At 38.1% G+C, this 18,024-nt stretch overlaps 1 protein-coding gene across 8 annotated transcripts in view; it reads left to right on the top strand.

The window, feature by feature from the left end:
• The window catches only part of ARL15 (ADP ribosylation factor like GTPase 15), a 435,459-nt gene that overhangs the window by 136,503 nt on the left and 280,932 nt on the right, over positions 1-18,024 (top strand). For 7 of the 8 annotated variants that reach the window (XR_569107.2, XR_569106.2, XM_008692544.2 and 4 more), the window contains exon 3: positions 16,093-16,152. The exons of the other annotated variant lie outside the window; for it this stretch is intronic. Coding sequence is in view for 5 of the 7 variants with exons in the window: in XM_008692544.2 (XP_008690766.1) it covers positions 16,093-16,152 (60 nt within the window). In the remaining 2 variants the exon portion in view is untranslated. The remainder of the gene's footprint in view (positions 1-16,092; positions 16,153-18,024) is intronic. 8 annotated transcript variants of the gene reach the window in all.

Genomic DNA, 18,024 nt, shown 5'->3' on the forward strand with positions numbered 1-18,024 from the left:
TTATAAAACGGCTCCATCTCAGGCTCACTGAGTGCTAGTCTCCCTTGAGGAGTCACCCTGGCCTACTTGTGTTGGTCATACGCTTCCTAAACAGTTCAGCTGATGGCCTAAATCTTCTTTCCTCAGAGTTCCTGTCTGGAGGAGAGTCAGTGCAGGAACCATTGATCAGGTTATGTTGTCTCTAGGCGTGGCCAAGAAGTCAGTCTAGGCAGTGCTTCTCAATCAGGAGAGACTTTGGGTTGTCACAACTAGGGGAGGGGGCTACTGGCTTTTCTTGAGTGGATGCCAGGGATGCCACCAAACATCCCACGATGAGTAAGACTGGCCCTCACCACAGGGAAGAGGGAGTGAGAGCGCAGTTAGTGGCTGACTGGGTTTGGAAGGTGAGCAAGAACGAAGCCAAAGATGACCAGGAAGAGCCTTACCTCAGTTAGGATCAGGATTTGCCATCAAGTAAGTTGGGGTTTTAGAACTTTGCAGATTTTAGAATTGTAGATGAGAAACTGTGGACTTGTAAAGCAATAGAGACATAGCGTCATTAAAGGATGAAGAAAAGTGGGGCGCCTGGTGGATCAGTCGGTTAAGTGGCCGACTCTTGATTTTGGCTTAGGTCATGATCCCAGAGTCCTGGGAACAGGCTCCCCACTCAGTGGGAGTCTGCTTGGGATTCTCTCTCTCCCTCTGCCTCTACACAACCCCCCCCCAATAAGTATATTTTTAAAAATAAGTTAAAATAAATAAAGGATGAAGAAAAGAGTAAGGTGTTCATGGTAATTGGTGAGATGACAGAGGGTGAGCAGAGCTCAAGACTGGCCTTTCATATGAAGCCAGTTCTGACTATTTTCCTTTTCCCCAAGACAGAACCGAGCACTCCCTTCTCCCCCACTGTACATGGTCCATATTGCTATCATTTAGTGCCTACAGCATTGCTGTCTGCATTTCTGTCCCCCAGCCTGGGGTGTAAGGTCCTAAGGGCAGAGATAGCACATTTCATTTGGCTTTATACACCCAGAACCTAGCATAAGGTTTGGTCATAGCTCCAGATGTTTTTTGAGTGAACAGGAGGCAATAGTAACTTGAATTGTTTTTGCATAAAGTATCATACCTCTGTGAGCCTTATAATGGCCTTACATGGCAGGTAAGATTTTTTTTTTCTCCCGGATTCTGACTTGAGGACATCTGAGGCTCAAAGGTGTGGTGATGTACTGTTGTTACACAGCTAGTGATCAAGTAGTGATCAAGGTAGGAGGCCAGTTCAAGTCTTCAAATGAAGTTTAGCAGTACCTAAGGCTTAGGATTTGCGATGAGAGTAGTATTTGCTGATTGTTGGTAAAATTGTGGATATCTTTTGGAGAAATGGGTTATGAAATTATACAAACCTTATTAACTTAGTAATTCTTTCCAAGCAAAATACCCTTTCTTAAAATGTGTAAAAGTAATACAAACGTACTGTTCTTCACTTAGCAGAGGTATAAATCAGAAGCACTGTAGCTAGAAAAGCAGTTTTGAATTGAAATGTAAAAATTTATCTGTAAATAATACTATAATTATTTGTAAATTATAAGTTTTATATCTTTATTAAATTTTTAACATGTTCCTTTTACTGGAACCAATAATGACATTGTGTGCTAGTGGATTTTTCTGATCCATTAGGTATTAAGTTGCCTAACATTTTGGGTATCAAGCTTCTATGAGTTGTCATTATTCTGAACCAGGCACAGCACGGCAAGAAGTTTACACCCGGGTTAGGAAGATAAGATTTCTAATGACAAACAGTTGATGCTTGTTGCATGTTTAATATTAATACATGCCAGGTGCTAAGACAGCGTGATATGTGCTATACTTGATGATAAAAATGAGAAAGCTAAAAGGGGTCATTTCTAATATGAGGAGTCAAAGAAGGCATAGAGGATGTTATATTTTGAGAAGGGCCTGGTGCTGACTAGTACCTGAGCAGAGAGGAGTGGAGTGAGGAGAGGAAGGATAGGAAGAAGCATTCAGAGATTAGAGATCTTACTGGGTTGAGGCCAAGGGCATGGAGGTTAGGGTGTGTTGTGACCTGACACTGAAGGAGTTTCTGAGAGAGATCTGTACCATGGAGAGTGGATCTCATAGGGACTGTGATTTGGGGGCTGGAGAGTTAGAGGCAGGTATATTGATCCTGTAAGAGTGGCAGTCACATTGCGTAATACAGAGGAATGAAAGAGATAAAAATGAAATGTGCCTTAGGTTCTAGCCTAGTGATTGAGTGAATTGTAAAAAGTAGGGAGAACGTGACAGGCAATTTTTTTTTTTAAGATTTTATTTTTTTATTCAACAGAGATAGAGACAGCCAGCGAGAGAGGGAACACAAGCAGGGGGAGTGGGAGAGGAAGAAGCAGGCTCCCAGCGGAGGAGCCTGTTGGGGGCTCGATCCCATAACGCCGGGATCACGCCCTGAGCCGAAGGCAGACACTTAACCGCTGTGCCACCTAGGCGCCCCCGTGACAGGCAATTTTAAGATAAAAGATGAATTTGGCTTTGGACATGCTCCTTTTGAGGTATTGGCAGTACTTGCAACAATGGTCCAAATGCCAAAAGACAAGCTGACTAGAGAAAGTTTGGATCTGGATTTGAGAGACAACTGACTTGTGGGTTTGGAGATTGTCAAGGAATGATGGGTGGTAGAAGGAAGAAGGATGCTACACACCAACTATGTTCATTCCTTCTTCCCATGTTTGTTTAATACCTATTACATGACTGCCACTGATTTAGGCACTGAGTATGCATTAACAGACAAACATTGGAGCTTACATTCTAGCATCTGCATTAGACAGGGAATCTAAGCTAGGCTGTTGTATATGATATCATGTAGTTGTATATGAATAAGAGACCAAAAGAACTAGAGTTAAATAATCATCACTCTTAAGTCTGAGAAAGGGCTACTGGGTGTGGTGACATTATGATAATTAGTGAACGGTTTCTGTGCAGAGTATGAGTCAAAACCAGCCTGAGCAATGAGGGATTGGGGAGCAAGCAGAGGAAATAACAATGTATATAGACTGTCCTTTTCACTCCTTGGCCCCTTAGCTAAGACTGCCCATGGACTACTCTTTGAAGAAGGTAGACACCAACAGAGGAAGCAGTGTCCGGGGAATTGGTTTTACTAGGTGCTGTGTGGGCGTGCTGGTGGACGGAGGTATTAGGGTGGTGGTCGGAGAGAAGGAAAGGTGAAGATGCTCAGCAGAGGCAGCGATAGCAAGAATGGGTGAGGATTTTTGATTCTGTCAAGACAGAATAATTGGAATGGGTTTACCCTCTCACTTGAAATAACTGGCGGGGGGGTGTTGAGGGACAGAGAAAATATGAAACTGATTTCAAGAACATGAATATGAAGCAACAAAGCATAGGCATCCCTGGGAGATGAGAAACAAATGAGCTAAGCCCTGCATTTGCCCCAGCTTACGTCCTTGAGAGAGTTCCTCAGCTATGGCACACTTCCAGGGGGAACTGAGGTGGAGTTCAGTGGACTCCCTACATTGAGATGGAGAAAGAGTTGGAGAGACCGAGGAAGCTAGGGTTCATGGGACACAGTAACGGAGAAGAAAGAGTTGTACAGAGAGAGAACCCTGAGATCTACAGAGGGTCTCCCTTGAGTATCCAAGATACTTAGTGGTTAGCCATGTTCACACAAGACTAAAAGTTCCGGCTGTTCCCACTAGCTAGATTGGAAAAGTCATAATTCACAAGGTACTGGGCAGAGTACTCAGGAGGGTCTTGCCTTAGGAATCAGCCCAAAACTGAGCACTGCTCTAGATTCACCTAGGAAATCATATTAACAAAACCGAAAGTTCAGACAGTTTCCTACTAACTTTAATGCATCCTAGAACAAAGCTGTAGGAGACTTACGGAAAACAGAATTACCCAGCACTTACGGCAAAATTCACAATGTTGGGCATTAAAATATTACCAGCCACGAAAAAGGCAGGAAAACATAAATGTAATGGAAAGAAAAATCAATTGAATCTGACTCAGAGCTGACACAAAGGGATTAGCAAAGAAAGACTTAAAACTGTTACTATAACTGAATTCCGTCTGTTCATACAGTTAAGTAGAGTCACGGAAGATTTTTAAAAGACCCATATAAAATTTCTGGTGGTGAAAACTACAGTATCTGAGACGGAAATATGCACCAAATAGGATTCACAGCAGACTACACATTGCAGAAGTAAAGAGTAATAACCTCGAAGGCCATTAGTATTAGAGACTATCCAAAGTGTTGAGAGAGGGAGAAGAAAATGGAAAGTGCAAAAAGCAACATGAATTGTGAGACAATTTCAAGTCCCCAAGCATGGGTCATTGGAGTCTGTGAGGGTAAAGGATGGAGAGAGGGACAGAAAAAATATTTGAAGAAATAAGGTCTGAAATGTATTTAAAATTAACAAATCCAAGAAGTTCATTCAACCTCAAGAGTGAGATAAAAACAAACTACAACAAAGACATAAAGTTTCTCAAAACCAGTGATAAAGTGTGATGATTAATTTTATATTGTCAGCTTGGCTGGGCCAAGGTGCTCAGGTATTATCCTGGATATTTGTGTTTGGGGATGAGAATATCTAAATCAGTGGACTTGAGTGAAGCAGACAGCCCTCTCTAATGTGGGTGGGTCTCCTCCAATCAGTTGAAGGCCTGAATAGAACAAAAGATGACACCCCCACCTCACTCCCACCCCCCACCCACTCCCACCCCCCACCCCCCACCCCCGCAAGGAGGAAATGCGCATCAGGTGGCCTTTGGACTTGACCTGCAGCATCAGCTATTTCCTGGTTCTCCAGCCCACCAGGCCTACCCTGCAGATTTTAGGCTTTGCCAGCCTCCATAATTGAGTCAACTCCTTAAAATAAATCTCTGTATAAATATACCTCCTATTGGTCTGTTTCTCTAGAGATCTTTGGATAAAACAAAGAAAATCTTAAAAGCAGATAATGGATGTTACACAGGAACCATGATAAGAGTGACATCAGATTCCAGTGTTTCTCACTGGAAACAATGCAAACAAGACTGTGGAGCAGCATCATTAAAATAGTAAAGGGAAAAAAATTATCAACCTATACCCAGCAAAAATATCTTTGAAAAAGACAATTAAAGACTTTCATTATACCTTTTTATTATACTTTTGTTGTACTTTTTCCAGCATTAAAAGAAGTGTTAAAAGAATTCCTTCAGGCAGAAGAAAAATGATTCCAGATGGAAATCTGGATTTACACAAAGAAATGGAAAGCATAGAAATGGTGACTACAGGGGTAATTATATAAGATTTAGTTCTTACTTAAATCTCTTTATAATATAATTGTTTAAAAAATATGGGGCTTATAACATACATAAAATAATGCAGGAGAATAAAGGCATAGAAGCCATATTGGAAAAAGAAGTATACCCTTGTAAGGTTCCTATATGTGAAGTGGTTATAATAACAGTTGAAGGTAGACTGTGATAAGAGATGTACTATAACCCTAAAGCAACCACTAAAATAACAGAGCGATAGCCAAGAAGGGAACAAATGAGATAAAGTGGAAGTATCAAAAATTATCCAAAAAAGGCAGAAAGAAAAGGAACAAGAATAAATGGAATAAATAGAAAACAAGTACTAGGGTGATACACTCAAACCTAACCATCAATAAGCAAATTAAATGTAAATGGTCTAGACTCAGTTAAGGGACTAAGATTGATATTAGATTAAATAAATGAAAAATAAATAAAAAACAAAAACTAGGACAACTATATGCTGACTTGAAACATCTTAAATATAATGACACAAATAGGTTGGGAAAAGATGTATCATGCTAACAGGAGTCAAAAGAAAGTTGGAGTGGCTATGTTATCAGAAGAGGTAGGTTTTAGAGCAAAGAATAACGCTGGGAATAAAGTTCATTTTATAATGAAATCATCTAATCAAGAGAACATAAGAGTTCTAAACACTTATAAAACTGTTAACAGCTTTACAATCCACAAAGTAAAAACTGACGGAACTTTAAAGGGAAATAGACAAACCCACATGTCAGATTTTAATGCTCTCTGAATTATTGACAGAACATGTAAGAAGAAAATTAGCTGAGATAGAGTAGACTTGAAAAGTGCTATCAGCCAACTTGACTTGATTAACATTTATAGAACACTCTGACAGTGGAAGACATTTTTCCCAAGTGCATATGAAAAATTAATCAAATTAGACCATATTCGAGGATATACAAGTCTCAATAAATTTAAAGGGGGTCAAGTCATATTAAATATGTTCTCAAATCACAGTGGAATTGAATTAGAAATCAGTAACAAGATTTCTGAGGAAATCCCCAAATATTTGGATACCAAATTAATTCTAAATAACCCATGGATCAAAGAAGAACCCAAAAGGAAATTATAAAACATTTTGCACTGAATGAACGTACAACACGTCAGAATTTGTGGAATGCTTCTTTTTTTTTTTTTTTAAATTTATTCAACAGAGATAGAGACAGCCAGCGAGAGAGGGAACACAAGCAGGGGGAGTGGGAGAGGAAGAAGGAGGCTCATAGCGGAAGAGCCTGATGTGGGGCTCGATCCCAGAACGCCGGGATCACGCCCTGAGCCGAAGGCAGACGCTTAACCGCTGTGCCACCCAGGCGCCCCTGTGGAATGCTTCTGAAGCAGGACTTTAGAGGAAACTTACAGCACTAAACTTCTATGTTAGAACAGAAGAGCCTCAAATCAGTGACCTCAGTTACTACCTTAATGAACTATAAGAGAAGAATGTATTAAAAACAAAGTAAAGCAGAAGAAAAGAAATACTAAAGACCAAAGTGGAACTCAATGAAACAGAAGAACAGAGAAAATAATTGAAACCAAAGCCTGGTTCTTTGAGAAGATTGAGTGAAATTTGCAACTCTACCCAAATAGATCAGGAAAAAATATTGAGACACTAATATCAGGAATGAAGAGGAGTTGCATAAATGTAGATTTTATAAATATTAAAAGGATAATAGAATATTATAAACAGCTTTATGCCAATAAATTTGACAACTTAAACGGAAAACTTCCTTGAAAGACAAACCATCAAAGCTCACTTACGAAGAAATAGAAACCTCAGATCTGTATTTAATGGAAATAAAATCATAGTTAAAAAAAAAAAAAAAGAACACTTGAAATCTAGTCAGCTGCACTGGTAAATTCTATCAAATTTTAATGAAAAAATAATGCCAATACCACATAATACCTTCCAGAAAATTGAAGAGGTGGGTAAACATCCCAATTTGTGTAAGACCAGTAAGTTCTTTTTTTCCCGCTCTTTGAATGTTTTATTTTTTTTATTATAATATTTTTTATTATATTATGTTAGTCACCATACAGTACATCCCCAGTTTCCGATGTAAGGCTCGATGATTCATTAGTTGCGTATAACACCCAGTGCACCATGCAATACGTGCCCTCCTTACCACCCATCACCGGTCTATCCCATTCCCCCACCCCCCTCCCCTCTGAGGTCCTCAGTTTGTTTCTCAGAGTCCATAGTCTCTCATGTTTCATTCCCCCTTCTGATTACCCCCCCTTTCTTTATCCCTTTCTTCCCCTACCGATCTTCCTAGTTCTTATGTTCCATAGATGAGAGAAGGACCAGTAAGTTTAATGCCAGAACTAGACAAAATTACAAGAAAACTACATAGCAATATCTCTCATGAATATGGATGCAAAAAGTATAATTATAAATTAAGCAAATCCGATATATCACAAAGTGACATCCTAGGAATGCAGGGTTGGTTTCCCACTCAAAAAAAAATCAGTAAAATTTAATTCATAATATCAAATTTTAAAAAATGTGATTCAGATACAAAAAAAAACCCTTAATTTCTGATAAAACTACAGAATACAAACAAAAGGGAATTTTCACAACTGTTAAAGGGCATCTGTGAAAACTGCACAGCTATTGTTAATGATGAAAGAATCTTTCCTCTCAGATCAAGAATGAGAAGACACGGATGTCTGTTCTCAACACTTCAACTCAACATTGTAGCAGAGATTCTAACAGGGCATTAGGCAAGAAAAAGAAAAGACGTCCAGATTGGAAAGGAATAAGTAAAACTATCTTCATTTGCAAATTACACAATCATCTAGTAGAAAATTCGATGGAATCTACAACTTTACATCAGTTAGTTAGAGACAGCAGATGTGAATTACAGCTGGTAATCTTGGAGATCTGAAAATTTGGAGGATATCTTGATCATTAATTTGGAGAATATTGTCCATAAGAATAGAAGCAGAAGGAGTGTGGTGGATAAACATTAGCCAAGTATTGAATTCATTCGGGTAGATGACCAGACTCCCTGAAATCTGATAAATGGAAATGCAGAGGTCCATATATAAGCAGATGCCACAACTTCAGGTGGGAAATTATTAAGAGGTGACTATGGTGAAGTGGTCCAAAAGCATTATAAGGAACGCACGATTGTCTTGGGTGGCACTATTAGGGAAAGGAAAAGTTCTGTAGGCTAGTGTAAGGAGGATGGAAAAGTGCAAGAAAATGTTGGAGTCTAGGCAAGACTTTTCTTAACGAAGCTGAGGTTCCATAGGACTCAGTGAAAGGGCTCCATCATGATAAAGGAAGGGCTGGCTTGGGAATGTGAAGCCTGAAAAAGGATATAGGAGGGAAGGGGTAGATGGTTCCCAGTTGAGTCTTGTGTGCCTACTGTAGCTGATGAAGGTGGGTAAGAGGTCGGAGAGACTGATCAGTGATGACGGAGGGAGGGGGAAAGGAAGGCAGCAGAGAAGAGCCAAGCAGGCTGATTATAAGCTATCAGTGGACCCACAAAAATCAGTCCCCACTGGAGTTCCAGATAAGCATGGCTGGTGTGTTCAGACCTATTTCTGGTTCTTTTTGTTTGTTTAGATCAGGGCTGTGTGGGTGTGTGTGCGTATGTAATTGAAGAACAAAGGAGGTGGAAGGAAGGTCCTAAAATAAATGACAGAGCCTAATGGCAAGAAAAGGTAACTAGAGGAAAAAATGAAGTGAGAAAGCCACTGGTGCATGTGAGCATTGAACGTGGAAAATGGACGAACAGCTGCAGGAGGCTAAGGAGGATGACTCACAAAGGAAGAGACCAAGGGCCTTAACTCAAGTTTTCCAGTAATTCTAAATGTTTATAAACAAGACAATGTAAGAAGAAAACAATACTGTTGAGAAATATTTGTAACAGGTATTAGAGTTTATGGCTGTCCCACTTAGAGAATTCAGTCATATTTACAAATAGTACCCAGAATGCAATCGATAAATGAATTAAAAGAGATATTTCATAAAAAGAATTAATGGCAAAGAAATAAATGGGAAAGGTTCCCCTTGGCCAGAAATTCAACTTGACTAGAGAATAAACAAGAAAGATGTTAATTTTATACTCAAATTTACTAATATTGTTTTTTTCTTTATGATAAGACCCAACATTTGGTCAGATCATGGTTGCATGCATTAGTGGTGGCATTGTGTCTGGTGTTGTCCCTTTTCTTGGAAAGCAATTATTCATATAAATCAAAGATTACCAAAATATTCACATCTTTTGACCTAGTAATTATGTCACTGAGAATTTAAGCACGTAATTTTAAAGAAATCATACACACAAAGTGATTCTTTGCAACACTTGTATAACTAAAACTTTTAACATCCTATAGCAAGGGAGTTCATTAATTAAATTGTAGTACCCTCCACTGAAAAAATTATGGATTGGAGCAATAGTCTTTTTTTTTTTTTTTTTTTTTTTTTTTTTTTTTTAGTTTTCAATCTTTTTTTTTTTTGAGCAATAGTCTTCTATTGAAGAAAATTTACATTTGTTTTTAAAATTTAACTGTGCCTTTGAATGAAAAGGGAGAAAAGAACATGTTGAGTTATATGTGAAATTTTGTTCTTTTAAATTATTTCTTTATAATGTTTGATAGTAAGCCAATTAAAAGTAAAATATTTGTTGGAAGAGTTGGGAACGATGGAAAAGAGAATCTACCTTTGAGAATTTGTTTCTTAAAATAAAAGCATCACAAGAAAGGTATGTCCATCCAATTTTAGCAAGACAAGAATGTCTGCCTTTTCTTTAGAAGCAAAGGGAGTCCAGACTTCATTGGATGGTTAACTTCAGCAATCTTTTACCTTTGACATAATTTTTAGAAGACACTTAAATTGTGAAACTTAAAGGGCCGGGAAACCGTCCAGAGAGCAATTGGAAAGCTTGCACCTTGGTCGAGAAACAAAAGTGATCTCTGTCCCAAGCGAATTCCTTGACTGGAGATGCACGAGGAATTTGTTGATAAAAGGGTTGTTAACCTGTAGATTACACAGAGACTAGAGGAGTGGCGTTTAGAGGCCTGGGATAATATAGCGATGTAACCTGGAGAAAGCTGAGCACCTGGAATTGAAAAAGATTGAAGATCCCCTCTAAGGATACTTATTACTACACTTGGAAAACAGTCGAGAGGTATGCCATTTAGTTAAAATAGAAAAAGATTGTGATAATTTGAAAGAAATGTAGAAAATGTCCATGAAAAATTGAATGAAGTATTTTAGAAACTTGAGTATTTGCTGTATACATGTTAAGTCAACAAGAGAAACAAGTTATAAAGTCCAATTTTGTTGTCTGCTAAAGGACTGTTTAATAAATGCCGGTGGATTAAATTTGTTTTTAGGATACTGAAATCATATGTAGAAGAATCTCACTAGAATGGAAGAATTGTCCAAATGTCACAAAATTGCCATGACGTAAATCATGCCCTGGGTTGAAGTCAAGGCCACCAGATCTGTGGAGTGCCTTTGCCTTCAGCGGTTGTTAAAGTTATCCAGGGATTTCAGAAGTACACACAGAGTATCCATGTGCAAGTGTGCAGACTTGTGTGTTAGGAGGGTGGGGGGTAGTTGGTCTGTAAATCCAAATAAGATACTCATGTGTTCCACACAATGAGTAAAAATAGACTGGCCTCACTCCCCAAACTAATTTTGTTACAATTCCAGGAATGCTTTCCCTGCATAAAAAATGTCACATCCATCTCCCTCGTATCACAGGTTTTGCTGAACTTAAGGACTAAAAGACAAATACTGAAAGTCTATGCAAACAATTATTTCCCCAAAGAGTTACTAAGTCATATATTTATTAAAATTTGTGGGGTTAAATCTTAGGGGAGGTTTCAGTCTTACTAATGTAGCTTAGAGAGGCCAGGAAAAAATGACTGCGTAACGTAGGCTTCAGCCATCAACTTGTTTGAGTGGGATCTGGGGAGACCTGCCCACGAGGCCTTCAGCCAAATACTAGAGGCCATTGATGATTGACTCCGTTGTTACTGTCATTTCCTCTTTCTTGTTTAATATAAATAATGGAATCCTAATGCTAGAAGAAGTCTCAAGAAGCTTATCTAGTCCACTCATTTTGCAGATGAGGGATTCAAGGTCAAGAAAAAATGTGACTGGTGAGTCTAAGAGCTGTGGCTAGGACTTCTAGGACATCAGCACACTGACTACCTGTGGAGAGTGTCAGAAGATGCCTATTTTGTGGACAGGGAAGAGTGATCAAGCCTAGAGTCAGGGCTGAGTTGGACATTTTCTTTCCCCTAAATTCCTGGTTTTGTCAATAATGCTGATAAAAAAGCAGTGTCTGAACTCCTGCTATTTTTATTCCACTAATAAGGCATTGTAGTGTGGCCCAGAGAACACTTACTTTGGTTCTTCGTATTACATTGTTTATAGAGAGGCAGAATAGTGGGTTTATTAGGTGTGCATGTATTTTGACAAGCAGGTTCACCAGTATTTAGTTCAACATTGGCCAGAATCCTGTGAATCGATCTGGTCGTTGGTACCCAGAGGAGGTGTAGAGCTTTGGTGACAAGGCCTGGGGTGAAGTTTTGAAGATAGTACTTAGTACTCTTGGCAGGGCACCTAGGCCTTCTGATTCACTTTCCTCTTCGATGGTAGTACTCATGTTAGGATTGTTGGAACAGTTAAATCGAGAAATAAATATAAACCCTTAGCATAGATCTTTAAAGAAATAATGAGATTGTATTATGTGCCTCTCACTGGCATACAGGGTACACCGCACACCCTTTCTCTGGTGGGGATTCTTGCAGTCTAACTGGGGAACAGACATAAAAGCAAGAAACTGATATGTAACTATCACTGAAAATTACATAGAAGTACTGAGTACTGGAAGAACATGGATCTCCCAAAATCAGCCTATTTCAAGAAAGCCATGGAAAGTTTGCCTGATGAAGTGAAGTTAAAACTGCACCTGAAGGATGAAGAATTGGCCAGAGGGGCAAAGGGCACCAACGGAGCAGGATGTGCAGATGCCCTAAGTTGGGAAGGACATAGCTTGTTTTAGGAACCAAAGACGAAAATGAGGGGGAAATGATACAAAATAAGCCTGGAAAAGGGAAGAAACACCAGACCAGGTCGAGCCTCGTTAGGTGTTTTGAACTATATCCTGAGTAGTGAGAAGCTACCCGAAGGTTTTAGCCAGGGGAGTGATGTGATCAGATGTGACTTCAAGACGATCACTTCTGCTGATGTGTGGAGGTGATGGAGCAGGCCAACACCAGATGCAAAGAGTTGAGTTAGGAGGCTCTTGAAGTTGTCCAAGTGGTAGTGGTGGCTCGGTCAGAGTTATGGAGAGAAGTGGACCTATTAGAGAACTATTTCGTAGATGGAATTGACAGGCTTTGTTGAATGGAATTAGGAGAGGGAAAGGAAGTGCTATGGAAGATGGCAGATGTTTAGTCTATAAAAGTCCTCAAATGTTTTCGATTCTGTAGCTTTAATTTTTACCACTGTGTTCATGATATATCAGACCTTGAGACCACATGTGATCTTGACTGGGAGAAACTTAAAGCCTCTAGTAGTCAGTTGGTGACTATTAGTATTCTGAAATTTAGTTTTATTTACTAAACACTTTATAGCACTGGGTGCCATCTGTTCTTGTTTACAGATGAGGTAACTGAGGCACAGAGGGGTTAAGTAACTTGTTCAGTTGACAATGGTAGAGCCAGAATTAGAAGTCAGATATTCTTTCTTTGGCTCCCAGATTATCCTGATGGTTTTTATTCCTCAGAGCAACATTTGAGAAAGGTATTTTGATGGTTTGACCTTTATATCCCTACTAAATATTAATATTTCCCCCTCCCCCCTTGACCTCGTCCAACCCAATGTAAAGGAATAAGTAGAGTTGATCTGCTGGTCACCCTTCTTGGTTGCCCTTCTGGTGAACTGCAAGTGTAGCTTTAAGTTTTAATTCTTTTTAATCCTTGAGAGCATTTAGAATGACTAAAATTTTTTAAAAAATTGTTTCTCTTCCATGTGTAGTACATTTTTCTTATTTTCTAGTCTGGTTATGTAGGCTTTGTCCTCTGAACATTCATTACCACAGCTATCCTGAAAAAATATGAAGACAGCAAAATGGAAGACTGTATATACCTTTGCAGTATAAATCTAGCCACACATGTTCTGTTTGGAGAGAAAACATGTGTATTCTGCAGAAACATTTATATGCCTATAAATAACATTGCTAGGTTACTTTGCTTAGCGTGAGCATTTGAGGACATTTTTGCAGTCGATTTATTATATTTATTATATCTGTGAGGATTAAAGAGGGTAACAATGATATAATCTGCCTGTTCGATTATAAATTTCAAAAGTCATATTTTGCATGTGGGTGCAGCAGTTTCTGGAAGGCTATTCCTTTCCTTGGGCACCTGCGTATTGTCAGCTTTTAAGAATCACAGCAAAGGAAACATCGCTGGTGTGCTCCATAACTGTCTTTTTCAACGTTGGGGCCTATCTCTCTCTGGAAAATCCATAGTTGAGTTGTCCTGAACATAACCACTAATAGACTGTTGAGCATTTGCATAGAGCTTTTCGTTTTCAGGATTTCACAATCATTGCCTTTTAACCCATATGACACCCCTGTGAGGTAGGTAGATACATTCAAACATCCACGTCTCCTGCAGGCAAATTTCGGTGCCAGCATGGATATTGTGATTGGCACTGACTTTCCTTAATTTCCCAGAGGCCAGACACCTGGAGAGGCTTTTCTGCAGGCCTAAGTACATGCCAGTGCTTCAGCCACATGGGGCTGCCTCCTCATTCCTTCTGCTATTTTACTAAGATTCAGTGACTGCATGCACCATTAACCGTAACGCTGTGGCAACTGTGTCAGTCTGCATAAAACCCACAGAGGACAGGTATGTTTTGGAAGATTCTTAGAGGGCCCAATGAACATTCACATTCTGTACCACAAATTTTAACTGTTCACACTTCTCTCACTCTAATAAGGGTACTTTTCATTCAATGGTAACATCTGTAGCTCCACCTAAGTATTTAGATTAATAAGCCCCCAGGATTTCTCTTAAGAGTCTATAATGTATTGAGGCAGGCAAAAGATATACATAGCTAATGATGAAATCATCAATACAGAGCCAATTAATAGAGAATGCTAGCAATCATATATTGTATGCTTATTTGTATCAAGCACTGTGATAAACAAAGTATGTAACATTGTATCAATTTTGTAATGACTACACGAGGTAGATTCTATCATTCCTGTTTTATAGATGATGAAAGCCAAGGCTAGTAGGTTGCCCACAGTCACATAGCTGATTTGAACCCAGTTCTGACTCCAAAGTCCCTTTTTAACCATTAGGTAATATTCACTACCTTAAGTGAAAGATACTGTATAGACTTTTGAAGTGGTAGGACAGCATATAGCAAAAGAGTGGCAGTAACAGGGTAGAATATAAAAAGATACATATTCTGTTTTTATACAATGAAGTGGAACCATGTAAAAGAACTGTTCTTGGGGAGCCTGGATGGCTCAGATGGTTAAGCGTCTGCCTTCAGGTCATGATCTCCGGGTCCTGGGATTGAGCCCCACATCTGTCTCCCTGTTCAGTGGGGAGTCTGCTGCTTCTTCTGCCTCTTCCCCCTGCTCATGCGAGCTCTCTCTCTCTCTCAAATGAATAAATAAAATCTTAAAAACAAAACAATATAACAAAAAAAGAATTGTTCTTATCCATAGCATATAGTGTATCTGTTTAACTATCCAGGCACCTATCATAATTTCATAATGTGCTTCAAATTAAAGTATTTGTATATCTGATCCTGTTAAATCATCATCCCTTTTCTAAGAAATTATTTTAAATTTGCACATACTAATGTGTAAAACCTTAGATTAATTGGGTGGTTAGAAATTACTGAATAAATTAACTTTTAAAAATTAGTAGGGCTTTTAATTGGAAAAGTCCTTGTATATAGCAAAACATTCAAATGAAATAAAAAGAATCAAATTTAAGACCTTCATGTCCTCAGTTGTCCCAAGAATCCTCTCTAGTTTGTTTCTTGTGAATTCTTTCAGAAATAGTGTATTTGTTGGCATATGTGTATGTGTGTAGGTAAATAAGCTTGTACGTTGCAACTGCTAAGCTTTTATACTAAAACCTGTGAACCAGTTATGTTGAAGTCAATCATGACTTGAATGATAATAGTTCTAAATATGTGATAAAAAAACTGTACTCTGAATATATTTTAATAGAAATCATTTACTGCATGTATTATAAAATGATCGTGCATAGACACTTACGACTGCACTTTAAAGAAAGAAAAATATATGTATGATATTAACCATGTTCTTAAAACTCTGACATAAATCCCATGTAATTCTAATATAAGATGGTTACAACTTTGGTACCTTAATCTCTAGAGTTGCTGAGTTATATGTGAGAGACAATTAACTTTAGGAATTAGAGGTCCTCATAGATTTAATATTTTCTTTGAAGTTTCTCTGTACTTCCATGTCTTTCTCACAACTGATAAAATTTACAAGTGACATAACATATTAAAGAATAAGGCAGTATTTTGAAGAAGAGTTAGATTTTGCTGTAATAAACAACTATGTTTTGAAAGTTTGAAGAGGATAATGTGTTATCAGTGTATCTTGAATTGTTTCCGGCATAAATACAAGCTATGAAAAGTAGCTCTTAATCAGCCTAAAAAAGGCTTTGAGCATTTTTATGCATTTTTAAAAGTAAAGCTGCTAATTCCTTTTTTATGTTTTTGTTTTTTAATTTTAGGTTTTAGTATAAAAGCAGTGCCATTCCAGAATGCCATCTTGAATGTAAAGGAACTTGGAGGTATAATATTTAAAATCCTTTCTGTGTCTGGCTTAAATTTGTGCTAATTTGTTACATGTAATTAAAAAAATTGTTATTCTAGCAGGTGATTCATTTTTACCTTTTCCCTTGGTAATAGAGATATGTCTTTCTCTTTATATATGTTTTAAAGTTTGTTGAAGAGTTCTAAGTAATAAACTTTTTTTTTTTTTTAATTTAGAGAACCATGCTGTTGGTTCTGTTTCATATGCTACATATTCTTTGGTTTTATTTGTTCAAAGAATTTATTCCTGATCCAAAAGTATGAAGAGAATTTTAATATAACAGAAAGATAAGCCATACATTATGCAAGGCAAAGAACTATATTTCAGAGTAGTTTGTATTCATACTGCAGGTTTTATTGTATTAGATCTTTTTAGAATGTATTTGTTCCGATAATAAATCTTTGCCAATGGCTTCTTTGCTGGTCAAGCACATTTATTGGATAGGCTGTACCCCAAACTATACATCACTCAGTCTTTCATTACACTCTCTGTCTAGGATTTTTTTGGTTGTGTTTTATGTCAGTCAGGGTCTTCACCCATGTAAATAGGTTAACAAAGAAATCAGTCAATTCAGTGAACCTACTAAATTCTCTAATGGCACAGGAAAATGGTAAGTGCTCTGAAGTTCAGGATCATACTGGTGAGTTTAATGACTTAGAAGAAAGTTCTCTTCCATCTCTTTAATCACTTTGTGATATTGACCTTCCCCCCTCCCCCACTTTTTTCTAAGTTCATTCTAACTGACCTATTTTTAACTTGATGCAATTGAAATACAAACTTTATGCCATTTTAATAGTGTTTGATGCCACCTTATTTTTATCTCTTTAATGTATTAGCTCATCTTCTCAGGTGTTTTAAAGAGCTGTATCTAGGACAAGTTTACTTCTGCCAGTCTTTTTTATAGCTACCTTTGACTTTCATAGCATTACTATTTAAATCAACCATGGTTGATAAATTCTGGTTTTCCTTTAAGGCATTTGATTTTGTCATTTGACTACAAAAATTCTAAAGCATGCGTGTTCTTGTCATGGAATCATTTTTCTACATGAATTTTTAAGACTGCTCGTTTAGGTTGACTATTTTAATATTACTTTGTGGTTTCTAGTGACTCTGCTTCTCAGTGACCATACAATTACAGTCAGAGAATATATTGTAAAAGTCTATGGAATCAAAATCTATGGCTTGAGAATTTTAGATTTTAAATGTGGTTGATACTTCATAAGGACTTTATTACTAGGCTAGACACAAAACTTTTATTGAACCCCCTCCAGGCGTGAGAAACTGTTGATTAATTGATAAGACATTTATTATGGATGTTAGTTGGATGATACAGTTGGTAAATGTATCTGGACAACTGAAGTGAATGCTTCAGGGAATTTTTGTAGCCTGGACTCTGTGCCACCGTAACACCGAGTTTCAGTACAAAAGAGAAAACTTAGAGGACAGGGGCATATACAGTGGGAATCTGTCTGTTCCCAAGCAAGGTTTAGTTTTGCTGAAAAACCTCTTCCCTGACAGTTGCAGTATGGACATTGCAGTGAAGAGGGTACCATAGAGTTTGGTGGTATCATCGTAGTTCATGTGATGGTTATTCTGTGATAATTTGTCATGTGATGGTTATTCTGTGGTAGTTTGAGATACAGGTAAAAGAGAAAACTAACAGGACTGGGACAGGTACATGTGTTCTGGGCTAGTGAGAATGTGTTTGGCATGTGGTATTCTGCCCCCTCAATTTTAGTCGTTCTGTTTTCAGTCGAGAGACTGTTTCAAGGAGAAAGTGATTTTTTTGAGTAGAATTTAATTGTGCATCCTGTGTTGAGTGCTCAGAGGCAAGCTGTGGAGGGAGTTT

Source organism: Ursus maritimus, unplaced genomic scaffold (genome assembly GCF_017311325.1).
Source record: "Ursus maritimus isolate PB19 unplaced genomic scaffold, ASM1731132v1 scaffold_15, whole genome shotgun sequence".
Taxonomy (NCBI): Eukaryota; Metazoa; Chordata; class Mammalia; order Carnivora; family Ursidae; genus Ursus; species Ursus maritimus.